This window comes from Lampris incognitus, chromosome 3 (assembly GCF_029633865.1).
Source record: "Lampris incognitus isolate fLamInc1 chromosome 3, fLamInc1.hap2, whole genome shotgun sequence".
In the NCBI taxonomy this organism is placed as follows: Eukaryota; Metazoa; Chordata; class Actinopteri; order Lampriformes; family Lampridae; genus Lampris; species Lampris incognitus.
The window spans coordinates 8280528-8294050 of NC_079213.1; the positions used below are offsets into that span (position 1 = coordinate 8280528).

At 45.7% G+C, this 13523-nt stretch overlaps 1 protein-coding gene across 1 annotated transcript in view; it reads left to right on the plus strand.

Moving 5' to 3' along the window:
- LOC130110705 (zinc finger protein RFP-like) overlaps positions 1–12817 on the plus strand; it is an 18928-nt gene extending 6111 nt beyond the window's left edge. Inside the window, exon 2 of the mRNA XM_056277885.1 lies at positions 11078–12817. Within this exon, the coding sequence (XP_056133860.1) occupies positions 11087–12700 (1614 nt within the window). The 5' untranslated portion in view covers positions 11078–11086 and the 3' untranslated portion in view covers positions 12701–12817. The remainder of the gene's footprint in view (positions 1–11077) is intronic.
- Positions 12818–13523: the final 706 nt, after the last annotated feature.

Consider the following 13523-nt stretch of genomic DNA (forward strand, 5'->3'; position numbering starts at 1 on the left):
CAGCCGTCGGGAGCAGTAGGCCACGGGCTTCCAGTGTTCCCCGTGCTGCTGGAGCAGAACGCCTCCCAGCCCGTAGCTGCTGGCATCTGCTGACACCACCGTAGCCTTAGTGACGTCGTAAAAGGTGAGTACCCGGGGCGGTGGCGAGTGCTGCTTTAAGGTCTTGGAATGCTGTGTTCTGTGCAGGTCCCCACAGCCACTCTGTCGTTGCTTTAAGCAGTCCATAAAGCGGCTGACCTACAGTGGACAGCTCTGGGACGTATTTTGCCAAATAGTTCACCATCCCGAGGAACCTCTTGAGTTCCGTCACGTTCTGGGGCTGAGGAAAGTTCTCTATTCCGGCCACTTTGTCCGGGTCAGGTCTGATGCCTGCCTCGTTGATGATATGACCAAGGAAGCGGACTTGTTTCTGTTTGAACTTGCATTTCGCTTGGTTCAGTTTGAGACCTGCTGTTTCAATGACCCCCAGCGCCTCTGCTAGGCGCCGGTCATGGATTTCCTCAGTCTCTCCATGTATAAGGATGTCATCCATGTACACCTCTGTGCCCTCTAGCCCGGTCAGAGTTTCCGCCATCTTTCTCTGGAAAATCTCTGGAGCACTCGTTATACCAAATGGAAGGCGGCAGAAAGCATACCTCCCAAATGGGGTGATGAAAGTGGTGAGCCCCCTGCTGTCTTCATGCAAGGGGATCTGGTAAAACCCACTTGCTGCATCCAACGTTGTGAAGAACTTTGACCCTGCGAGCCTTGGCATTATTTCCTCCATAGTGGGCAGCACGTATTTCTCACGTTTCACCGCTCGATTCAGCCTCCTGAGGTCAGCGCAGCAGCGAACCTCTTTCTTGTTCGGTTTCAGCACCGGCACCATAGCGGCGCACCATTCTGTGGGCTGAGTCACTTTTCCAATAATGCCCTCATTTTCCATGCGCTGCAGTTCTTTCTTAACCAGTGGTACAAGTGGCAGTGGTATCCGTCTGGCTGTATGCACCGCGTATGGCTGGGCACCCTCCACCAGAGCTATTTTCACTGGGTCTGTTTTCAGCAGTCCACTTGAACCGAAAACTCCCCTGACCTCATTCATCCGCTTCACTAGACCCATCTCCACTGCCTCTGGACGACTCAGCAGACAGCTGCCTCTCCCCTTGATCACATACACTGGAAAGGAGTATTGTTTCTCCTTGTAGTTGGTTGTGGCTTGAAACTGTCCTATGCAGCTGATGTTTCCACCTGGGCTTATGAAGCATGTGTCAGGAGGTCCCAGTTTTATGTTTGGCTTCAGCTTTTTAAATGTCCCTTGGTTGATAACAGTAGCGTCAGCCCCCGTGTCAATTTTAAAGGTTATTGGTACATCACTTATTGTTAAACTAACAGTCCAATCTTCCTGACTGCTCTCTTTGCCAACTTCTCCCAGAAAGTACAGCTGTTTAACCTCTTCAGTGACTTCTCTCACCGCTTTAGAGTGACATACACGCTCCCAATGTCCCTTTTTATGACACTTGTTGCACTTACTGTTCGTTGCAGGACACTTCCGCTCATCGGTGTGCTGCGTCTTGCCGCACCTCCCGCATTCATCTACTTTGTTGGTTGCCGGACTGCCGCCACCATGACGCTGTCCGCCCTTTTTGTTTTGGCGTTCGTCCCGCCATCGGACAACATTGACGTTAGCCAGCAGGGCCTCTGGTTGGTTAGCTTGGAGGCTGAGCTGCTTTGTTATTGCCTCCGCCTGGCGCACTTGTTCAATGACTTTCACCAGAGTAAGGTCCGCTGTGAGCTGGAACTGACGGGAGAGCACCTTATCTTTTATGCCCACTACCAGACGATCTCTGATATGTTCATCCCTCTTGTCCCCAAACTCACAGTGTTCAGACAGCTCATACAATGTCCGGATGTACATCTCCGCTGTCTCTCCTGGCTGCTGGCTACGTTGATAGAAGCACGCCCTCTCATGTATGATGTTACGGCGGGGAATAAAGTAGTCGTCGAACCTTTTCAGTACGATATCATAGTCCACTTTATCACCCTCCGCCGCGAAGTCAAACGAGCTGAATATCTTTTCAGCCTCGCTGCCCATTGCATAAATCAGCGAACTCACTTGAATCTCCCCGTCGTCTTTATCCAGCTTTGTCGCGAGCCTGAAGCGCGAAAACCGTTGTCTCCACTCCGGCCATTCAACGGGGCAGTCAAACTTGAATTCACTCGGCGGATTAAACTTCGGCATGACCGCTCGTGTTCAGATACACAGACTCTTCTGACACCATGTAATGTCCGTAGACGCCTTGTCTTACTGACATAAGAATAATTCAAGAACGAGCCGACTTCGTAGGTTCTTAACTGCGTAGCTTTTACTAGCGTTCATCCGACATACAACCTTCATAACATGCGCTTCTTACTTCCTGTATACGTCACACGCACTGCACGTACATCCGTGAGTGGGTCAAGTTAAACACGTGACCTTTCATTCATTACATAGAGTTTAAAAACCGGCGGTCATTTTGACTGCCCACGGTCGTTTTAGGTAGGAGTGAAATCCCGGTTGTTCTAGCGTTCAAAAAAAATAATCGTATATCAATCTATGAAAAAACAGACATTTCCAACGAGTCAGGGTTTGTTCTAATGCTTCAATTCACTGTCCATAAAAGTACTCTAACATCAATTAGCTCCTTAGCCGGAAACTGTGCGAGCAGACTAGCTCAGAGAGCTAACATTAGCCGATAACCTCTAGCGGACTATGTCAGCTAACGTTCTTTGACACAATACGGAAGTATAACCAGTCCAGACACTTTCTGCTATAATGCCAGTTTGACCCAACGTTCTCGGAACGTTCAGCTATTTCATTTGCGAACGTTTCAACTTACTTGTGTTTTTAACGTCATGAAATTCACTATTCTTAAGTAAATCGCGGGCTCTCCGTCTTCTTCTCTGGGCAAGACACGCCCCTCGTAGCATTCAAGGCTAGGATTGGCCGTACGCATCGCCTCCGTCGCTGGGGTTGGTTATACGGTTAGGGTTAGGGCGGGGTTAGCTGATCAGAGACAGAGTAGGGGGCGGGTCTTCTAGAATCATAGGCGCCTTCTTCTTCTTCTTCTCCTTTACTGACGTGGCGGGCTAAAGGTGCACGCCGCCATCTACTGTACCGGAGTATGTAACAGCATGACTTTTATAAGAACAGGCTACCGGACATTAAGCATAAACGTGTTTAATCAAAGCCATTTGAACTTGTCTCTAACAGACAAGCTCGCAAAATCTAATGTAAGAGGGCTACAATGGTTTCAGAAAATTACAATAATGCTAATTAATGATCATTATTCTGATTATCTTTAGGGGTGCTGAGATTAAATTTAGGGGTGCTTGAGCGCCCCTAAAAAGGGTCTAAAATCGCCAATGAGTCCACGGCCTGTATTGTGGAATTTCTTCCCTTCCCCGGCCGCTGTGTGGGTGGGGATTGTCAGCTTGGTGGTACAGCTTCCTGATGACTCCTAGTTTGTGCTCCAGTGGATGACGAGAGTCAAACTTTATGTGTTGGTTTACGATAAACATCAACATCTTAATAAATGTGGTGTCCAGATGAGCTGATTCAACTTCCTGTGATTTCCTTACCTGGATTATTGAGCATGTATAAAGACATCTCTCCAAATCATTTTCCAGCGATGATGTCCGATACTAACCTGACAAAAGTATTCATACCCCTTGAGCTTTTCCACATTTTGTCACGTTACGACCACAAACATAAATATATTTCATTGGAATTTTATGTGAAAGACCAACACAAAGTGGCACACAACTGTGAAGTACAAAGAAAATTACACATGATTTAAAACATTTTTTACAAATAAAAAAATGAGAAGTGCGGTGTGCAAAAGTATTCAGCCCCCTTTTCTCTGAGTGCAACCAATTGCCTTCAGAAGTTGCCTGATGATTGCTGAATGATCGAATGTTGACCTAATGACTAAATAGAGTCAACCTGTGTGTAATCTAATCTCAGTACAAATACAGCTGTTCTGGGACGGCCTCAGAGGTTTGTTAAGAGAACAGTGGGGAGCAAACAGCATCATGAAGTCCAAGGAACACACCAGACAGGTCAGGGACAAAGTTGTGGAGAGGTTTAAAGCAGGGTTAGGCTATAAAAAGATTTCCCAAGCTTTGAACATCTCACGGAGCACTGTTCAATCCATCATCTGGAAATGGAAAGAGTATGGCACAACGGCAAACCTACCAAGACACGGCCGTCCACCTAAATTTACAGGCCGAACAAGGAGAGCACTGATCAGAGATGCAGCCAAGAGGCCCGTGGTGACTCTGGATGAACTGCAGAGATCCACAGCTCAGGCGGGGGAATCTGTCCACAGCACAACTATTGGTTCTGCACTGCACAAATCTGGCCTTTATGGAAGAGTGGCAAGAAGAAAGCTATTGTTAAAAGAAAACCATAAGAAGTCCCGTTTGCAGTTTGCCAGAAGCCATGTGGGGGACACAGCAAACATGTGGAAGAAGGTGCTCTGGTCAGATGAGACCAAAATTCAACTTTTTGGCCTAAATGCAAAACGCTATGTGTGGCAGAAAACTAACACTGCACATCACTCTGAACACACCATCCCCACTGTCAAACATGGTGGTGGCAGCATCATGCTCTGGGGGTGCTTCTCTTCAGCAGGGACAGGGAAGATGGTCAGAGTTGATGGGAAGATGGATGGAGCCAAATACAGGGCAATCTTGGAAGAAAACCTGTTGGAGTCTGCAAAAGACTTGAGACTGGGGCGGAGGTTCACCTTCCAGCAGGACAACGACCCTAAACATAAAGCCAGGGCTACAATGGACTGGTTTAAAACAAAACATATTCATGTGTTAGAATGGCCCAGTCTAAGTCCAGACCTAAATCCAATTGGGAATCGGTGGCAACATCTGAAAACTGCCGTTCACAAAAGCTCTCCATCTAATCTGACTGAGCTTGAGCTATTTTGAAAGAAGAATGGGCAAACATTTCAGTCTCTAGATGTGCAAAGCTGGTAGAGACATACCCCAAAAGACTTGCAGCTGTAGTTGTGGCAAAAGGCGGTTCCACAAAGTATTGACTCAGGGGGGCTGAATACTTTTGCACACCGCACTTTTCCGTTTTTTATTTGTAAATTTTTTTTTAAATCATGTATAATTTTCTTTGTACTTCACAATTGTGTGCGACTTTGTGTTGGTCTTTCACATAAAATTCCAATAAAATATATTTATGTTTGTGGTCGAAACGTGACAAAATGTGGAAAAGTTCAAGGGGTATGAATACTTTTGCAAGCCACTGTATATATATATATATATATATATATACATATATATATATTATATAAACTTTGCACAAGAAGTAAGGAAATTTGTGTTTGGTAGATAATTTCTTTGTTGTAACAATGCTTCTTGGCAATAAATCTTATACCAGGCAGCTGATTGTCAGCACCTGGGGCACCAGAAGCTCAAAACAAGAGTCAATAGCAACAGCAAAATAAGCTGTTTGGCATTGGCAGAGAAGATTTGGCAAAATTTTTCATGGGCGCAACCCACATACTCAGCTCTGCTGCTCATCCCACAAATGCATGTTCCTTACAAATGTGGCCCCATTTAAAAGGCAAATAAACAGGCTTTCCAACGGTATACACTACCGTTCAAAAGTTTGGGATCACCCAAACAATTTTGTGTTTTCCATGAAAAGTCACACTTATTCACCACCATATGTTGTGAAATGAATAGAAAATAGAGTCAAGACATTGACAAGGTTAGAAATAATGATTTGTATTTGAAATAAGATTTTTTTTACATCAAACTTTGCTTTCGTCAAAGAATCCTCCATTTGCAGCAATTACAGCATTGCAGACCTTTGGCATTCTAGCTGTTAATTTGTTGAGGTAATCTGGAGAAATTGCACCCCACGCTTCCAGAAGCAGCTCCCACAAGTTGGATTGGTTGGATGGGCACTTCTTTGAGCAGATTGAGTTTCTGGAGCATCACATTTGTGGGGTCAATTAAACGCTCAAAATGGCCAGAAAAAGAGAACTTTCATCTGAAACTCGACAGTCTATTCTTGTTCTTAGAAATGAAGGCTATTCCATGCGAGAAATTGCTAAGAAATTGAAGATTTCCTACACCGGTGTGTACTACTCCCTTCAGAGGACAGCACAAACAGGCTCTAACCAGAGTAGAAAAAGAAGTGGGAGGCCGCGTTGCACAACTGAGCAAGAAGATAAGTACATTAGAGTCTCTAGTTTGAGAAACAGACGCCTCACAGGTCCCCAACTGGCATCTTCATTAAATAGTACCTGTTAGAGCCTGTTTGTGCTGTCCTCTGAAGGGAGTAGTACACACCGGTGTAGGAAATCTTCAATTTCTTAGCAATTTCTCGCATGGAATAGCCTTCATTTCTAAGAACAAGAATAGACTGTCGAGTTTCAGATGAAAGTTCTCTTTTTCTGGCCATTTTGAGCGTTTAATTGACCCCACAAATGTGATGCTCCAGAAACTCAATCTGCTCAAAGAAGTGCCCATCCAACCAATCCAACTTGTGGGAGCTGCTTCTGGAAGCGTGGGGTGCAATTTCTCCAGATTACCTCAACAAATTAACAGCTAGAATGCCAAAGGTCTGCAATGCTGTAATTGCTGCAAATGGAGGATTCTTTGACGAAAGCAAAGTTTGATGTAAAAAAAATCTTATTTCAAATACAAATCATTATTTCTAACCTTGTCAATGTCTTGACTCTATTTTCTATTCATTTCACAACATATGGTGGTGAATAAGTGTGACTTTTCATGGAAAACACAAAATTGTTTGGGTGATCCCAAACTTTTGAACGGTAGTGTAGATGTATTGCCAAGAAGCATTGTTACAACAAAGAAATAATCTACCAAATAAAAATGTCCTTACTTTTTGTGCTAAGTATAGGAGTTCCTCTTAGGACGCCGATTGGTCCGAACCACTGTGGTTCAGCCACAAGCGCATAATTTGAAACCTGGCAAAATGGATTTGCGTCATCTCGTGATCTGGCGAATCCACCTGCCTCGCAACCATAAGTCCCATAGTCAATTTTATTTGTATAGCCCAATATCACAAATCACAAATTTGCCTCAAGGGGCTTTACAGCAACACAACATCCTGTCCTTAAACCCTCGCATTGGATAAGGAACAACTCCCTAAAAAGAACCCTTTGACAGGGAGAAAAAGTAGGAAGAAACCTCAGGGAGAGCAGCAGAGGAGGGATCTCTCTCCCAAGACGGACAACGTGCAATGGATGTTGTGTTTACACAATTTACACAAGACAACATTGAAAGAGGATAACAGAATTATAACGGAATTATAAAATATATGAAGAATATGATGAGCAGGATGCCAAGCAGTGTCTAGACTTAGTTTAATTTATTATTATTATTATTATCATTAGAGGCCACCGGAAAAGCCCAGGAGCCAAGCCATGCGACCAGCATCACCATGTAAAAAAAAATAAAATAAAAAAAATCAGTCACACATCTTAGTGAGATAAGGATATAACATTGAAAGAGGATAAGAAAAAAAATATATGGATTTATAAGATATATAAAAAGAAAATGTGATGAGGGGGATGCCAAGCAGCGTCCAGTTGGCGGCCACCGTCACCATGGAGACCTGGGAGGAGGCCCGACTGCACGAGCACACAAGGGAGACTCAGCATACACACACAGAAAAAGAGAAAGGAGAAGACATCATTCAGAGAGAGAGAGAGAGAGAGAGAGAGAGAGAGAGAGAGAGAGAGAGAGAGAGAGAGAGAGAGAGAGAGAGAGCGAAAAGACATGTGAGAGAAGAGAACAGTTTGCAATAGTCATAATATGTATGTACCTCACCTTACCTGAGATACAGCGCCCTGGGTCCTTTAACATAAACCCTGTTTTGTTTTTATGTAAGTAACCCCTTAAAGGTAAGTAAAGCATTAATTGTCTGCCAACTTAAGATATTATGATACAAATTTATTTTTAACTTGAACCTTATCCCTATAAAAGCCTATACTTTTAACTCTGTTAACCCCCTCTATTTATTACATGTTTATTAACAGGACAATGAGAAAAGTGAAATGACCTTTCATGAAGATCTATTGTTTATTCACAGTAGAAAATAATAAATGAAATGAAAACTAGACCCCTTTTTAGTGTTCTTTTAAGGCACTCAGGAGTTTCACTCAACAGCAAAAATATAGGCACTAACCCTTTAAACCTGGATTCACAATTAAGGAAACATTCATAATCAATTTGCATGAATTTACATTCACGATGAACACTTGACAGGAACTAACAACAATTAAGTATTCGCTGGTGTGGGCCCACTTAATAACAATAACAACAAAAGCTGGCAATAAGCCAATAAACAACCCCGTTGCAGGGCTGATGGGAGCTGGGTTCGAGCACGGTAACCGTGGGTGACTCACCCCTGATGCAAAGGTCAAAGGTCTCTGCCCTTTAATGTCCGGTGACGGCCTCCTCACGTCATCTGCTCCGGCGATGACTATGGTGAAGAAAAACCCACCTCGGCCCTAGAGGCGACGAAGAGGGGAAACAGCGGAGCTCCCTCGTTGCCAGAGGTGCAGCCGTGCTTTCCCGGCCACACGGGGCGCTGTCTGGTGACGCTGTGCGCAGCCTCAATGTCCGCGCACGCAGGGTTAGCATACATTAGCAGGAGCGCTAACTAGCCGCTACGTAGCATGTGGCAGCACACGCTTGACGAGACTTAGCTCCAAAGAACACATGCTGCAGGTTAGCAAGACTTCGGTGACATGTTAGCTGGCAGCTAAACATGTTATCAGCAGTCAAAACTGTAGGCGAAAAACAACGTTAGGGCCTAATACGCTCAAAACCTCATGGCCGAGTGCCAGCTGGCTCTCGTCTCCCGGTCCGCTCTCTCCGCACGGCCCGTTAGCCCCGCCCCCAACGGTTGTGACGCAACATACTTAAAGAGACATAGACTTTTGGTGTAGAAATGATGGGATGTCTACCGCTATGTACATATTAACTGAACCTTAACTCTGGTGTATTTACACCGGGGTTACATGTACTCTATGATCTCGTCGGCAGAACAGTGCTTGGACAATTCAATTGAGACAGAAACCGACCCGCCATGCAGTTGTGAAGAAGCACTCAATTTAGAGGCAAATAATTGGAGGCTAAAAGATGAACGCGGTGCTGATGTCTTATGTATAAAGCATGTTAAAATGAACACGTGTTAAATTGGCAGACGTATTTGTCTGTATTGTAGCGAATTCAGGGGGCAGTCGGGAATCGCCGCATCCGGGACGCGAACCCGGATTTCCCGCACCACGGGCGACAACATTAACCAGTCGACTAAAGGGTCCGACCCGTTAGCCAACGTGTCCACTTATCTGTGCATGCTACACCACCCCCCTCCCTCAGGAAGCGCGTCCCTGCGCTTCAGCACATCCGCTCCCTATGCCCTCACGCGCTTCCGATGGCCTCACGGTCTCACCATCCCGCTTCTGACACCAATGTAACCGGTTATTTTCTTGCCCGGTGCGGGATTTGATACGGGGTGTACTGCACCACAAGGCGACGTCACTAACCGCTCGACTAAAGGGTCTGACCCGTTAGCCAACGTGTCCACTTATCTGTGCATGCTACAGTATAATATTGTGTAATTCTTCTCTATTTTTTATAAATTTATTTCTAGTTTTTCCCCTTATCCCACCCGATTAACCCAATGGCACATGGCCGGAACTCTTGTCGAATAGCTCCCCTGGCTCACGTTTCCACAGGAAGGAGATAGCTGTAACACCAGCTTCCTTCAAACTCGTGCCGGCTGCTCTCGCTATTTTACACGCTGAAGCCTCCTCGCACCGGTTGCATCACCTTCAGGCCGCGAAGGAGGCGTAGGGAGAGCGCTTTGCTGCAGGCGCCCGGGTGGGCCAGAGGGGTCGCTGGAGAACGACGAGTCCCCGAACACTACACCGATGTACACCCACTATCCCTCGGGTAAGGGTGGCCTAATGAACGCCTTACCCCGTGGACGCTCTGGCCGTGACCGGTTACGGCGAGTCTGGAATACGAACCTCCCAGCCGCATGACGAGCGGGTTGCAAGGACGGCGGTTTATTCCGCTCGGCCACCGTAGCGGTCGATATTGCGTAATTCTTGTTCAATGAAAAAAAAAGCCGAAAAAAACAAAAAAGTCAGTTTCCGGGGGCGGAGCCACGCTGGGTAGAGAAGAAACGCCTTTCGACGCCATACGGATGAACTAAGGTACGAAGCTCGTCAACGTTGCTGCGGTCGAAGCAGTTCTCCATTTCCCATCTAAAAGGAAATGAACGGATCCTTCTTCCTTAAAGTACAACTAGTCTGAAATATATATACGTGAGTAAAGCGAATGCGGAGTTTGTGTGGAGTTTGCACGTTCTTCCCGTGTCTGCGTGGGTTTCCTGCGGGTGCTCCGCTTTCCTGGCGGCATGGCGGCGCAGTGGTCAGCGCGGTCGCCTCACGGCAAGAAGGTCGTGGGTTCGAGCCCCGGGGTAGTCCAACCTTGGGGGTCGTCCTCTGTGTGGAGTTTGCATGTTCTTCCCGTGTCTGCGTAGTTTCCTCCGGGTGCTCCTGTTTCCTCCCACAGTCCAAAGACCTGTAGGTCAGGTGAATCGGCTGCACTGTGTGTGTGTGTGTGTGTGTGTGTGTGTGTGTGTGTGTGTGTGTGTGTGTGTGTGTGTGTGTGTGTGTGTGTGTGTGTGTCTCTCGGCCCTGTGTGATGGCCTAGCGGCCTGTCCAGGGTTTCTCCCCGCCTGCCGCCCAGTGACTGCTGGGATAGGCTCCAGCATCCTCACGTCCCTGAGAGCAGGATAATGGATGGAGTAAAGCGAATACTATTTACAGTGATACTGGCGATAATACTGAAACTGTAGTTTAAGAACATGTTCCAGTGTTTTCAACTTCCCAGGCTATTGGTTTGTGAGAAATGGTTTTAAAATAATCGCAAAGTTATTTTTGCTTGTCAAAAATGGTCGGCTACAACTCTGATTTTCTTTAAAAGCAAAAATGTTAAAAGTTTCTATACTTGTACTGTCTAACTGTTCAACTTCTGGTCTCAGTTTCTAGATATGGCCTCTGGCAGCAGTCTCCTGTCTCAAGAGCACTTCCTGTGTTCTGTCTGTCTGGATGTGTTCACTGATCCAGTCACCATACCATGTGGACACAACTTCTGTAAATCCTGTATCACACAGTGCTGGGACAGTAATGAAGAGTGTCGGTGTCCAAACTGTAATGAATTGTTTAACACAAGACTTGAGCCGAGGGTCAATCATTTCATACGTGAGATGACTTTTCAGTTAAGAGAGTCCATGAGAGTGGAAGCCAGCAGCTGCCCTGACCAACAATATACCACACCGGGAGAAGTTCCCTGTGACATCTGCACTGGGACCAAGGTCAAGGCCCTCAAGTCCTGTCTGGTGTGTCTGGCCTCGTACTGTGAGACTCACCTGGAGCCGCATCAGAAAGTCACCGGTCTGAAAAGACATCAGCTGATCGACCCTGTGGAGAATCTGGAAGACAGGATATGCAAGAAGCATTACCAACCTCTGGACCTGTTCTGTAAGACTGAACAGGTGTGTGTGTGTCAGTTCTGCACTGAATCAGACCACAAGTTACATCCTGTTGTTCCTCTGAAGGGGGAATATGAAGAAAAGAAGATTCAGCTGGGCAAGAAAGAGGCTGAAGTTCAGCAGATGATCCAGCAGAGACAACTTAAGATTCAAGAGGTTAAACAATCAGTAGAAATCAGCAAAGAAGATGCAGACAGAGAGATAGCCCACAGTGTTCAGGTCTTCACTGTTCTGATGAGCTCCATTGAGAGGAGCCAGGATGAGCTCATTGACATGATTCAAGAGAAACAGAAAACAACAGAGAAACAGGCTGAAGGCTTCATTGAAGAGTTGGAAGAGGAAATTAGGGAGCTGAAGAAGAGGAGCACAGAGCTGGAGCAACTCTCACAAATCAAAGAACACCTCCACCTCCTCCAGAGCTTCTCATCCCTCAACACTCCTCCACAGACCAAGGACTGGACAGAGGTCAGTGTCCACCAGCCATCTTATGTGGGGACTGTGAGGACAGCTGTGGAGCAGCTGGAGCAGACGGTCAGGAAAGAGATAGAGAAGCTGTGTGAGGCTGAGCTGAAGAGGGTCCAGCAGTATGAAGTGGCTGTGACTCTAGATCCTGATACCGCAAATCCCTATCTCGTCCTGTCTGGGGATGGAAAACAAGTATATTGTGGAAACATTTACAATAACCTCCCAGACAACCCAGAGAGATTCTCTCAATTTGTTCATGTCTTAGGAAAGCAGAGCTTCTCCTCAGGAAGATTTTATTTTGAAGTTATGGTGAAAGAGAAGACTGATTGGACTTTAGGAGTGGTCAGAGAGTCTGTCAACAGGAAGGGAGAAGTCTTTCTGTGTCCTCAGGATGGCTTCTGGACAACATGGCTGAGGAATGGAATTGGTGCCTGCCTCTCTGTGACAGAGAAGATCCAGAAGGTGGGGGTGTTTGTGGATTATGAGGAGGGTCTGGTCTACTTTTATGACGTAGATGCTGTCGCTCAAATCTACTCTTTCACTGGCTGCAACTTCACTGAGAGACTCTACCCGTTCTTCAGTCCTGATCTTACTGATGGTGGTAAAAACTCTGCTCCTCTCATCATCTCTCCTGTCAACAAAGTCTGATGAACACACAGGCTCACTATTATGACTACGTGTGCGCGTGCATGTGCACGTGCACGTGTGACCGGTAATAAAACCTCCTCACCCACTGTATTATCTTCTCGGATGTCAATCAAATAAATAAGGATAACCGCAGGAAGTTCGTAAGATTCATTGGAGTTAACAAGTTGTCTTTAAGGGTTATTTTATTTGTTTTTATACAAGAAGCAGCTACAGCTGTCCTACCGGTGAAAAGTCCTTTCTGTTTTTGTTTTTTTTATTACAGCCGAACAAATCAGCTGTATATTCTGTGTTATGTGTCTTTATGCATGCTCAATAATCCAGGCGAGAAAACCACAGCGGGTTGAATCAGTTCGTCTGGATACGTTTATCGTGTCCAGATGAACTGATTCAACTTCCTCTGACTCTGTGTTATACCACAGCACATCTGTTGGGATAACAACACATAATCATATTTTGATCAGCATTTTATTTGAAAGTGATCTCAGCTGACTTCATATGATACCTTATTCTGATCTATGAAGAATACAGGATGATACATTTTTGTTATGAATTATAGTCATGTCCACAGCTTTATAATGAAACCACTTTGCCCGTGGCCTTCAATATATATCCAGTTAAATGAGCGGAAGAACACTGGTGAAATCGTCTCAAATTGGGAAATTATGTCAAACCAGTGGAAAGGGTAAAGAAACCGGTTCTAACTGGTCCTATGTGGGACCTTGGAAGTGAACCGTTGTGATAATTAAAGACATTAAAGTCTTTGTACATGAGAACAGAGGATTAGAACGGAGGTCAGGAGAGACATCTTACCACAGGCGAGTGT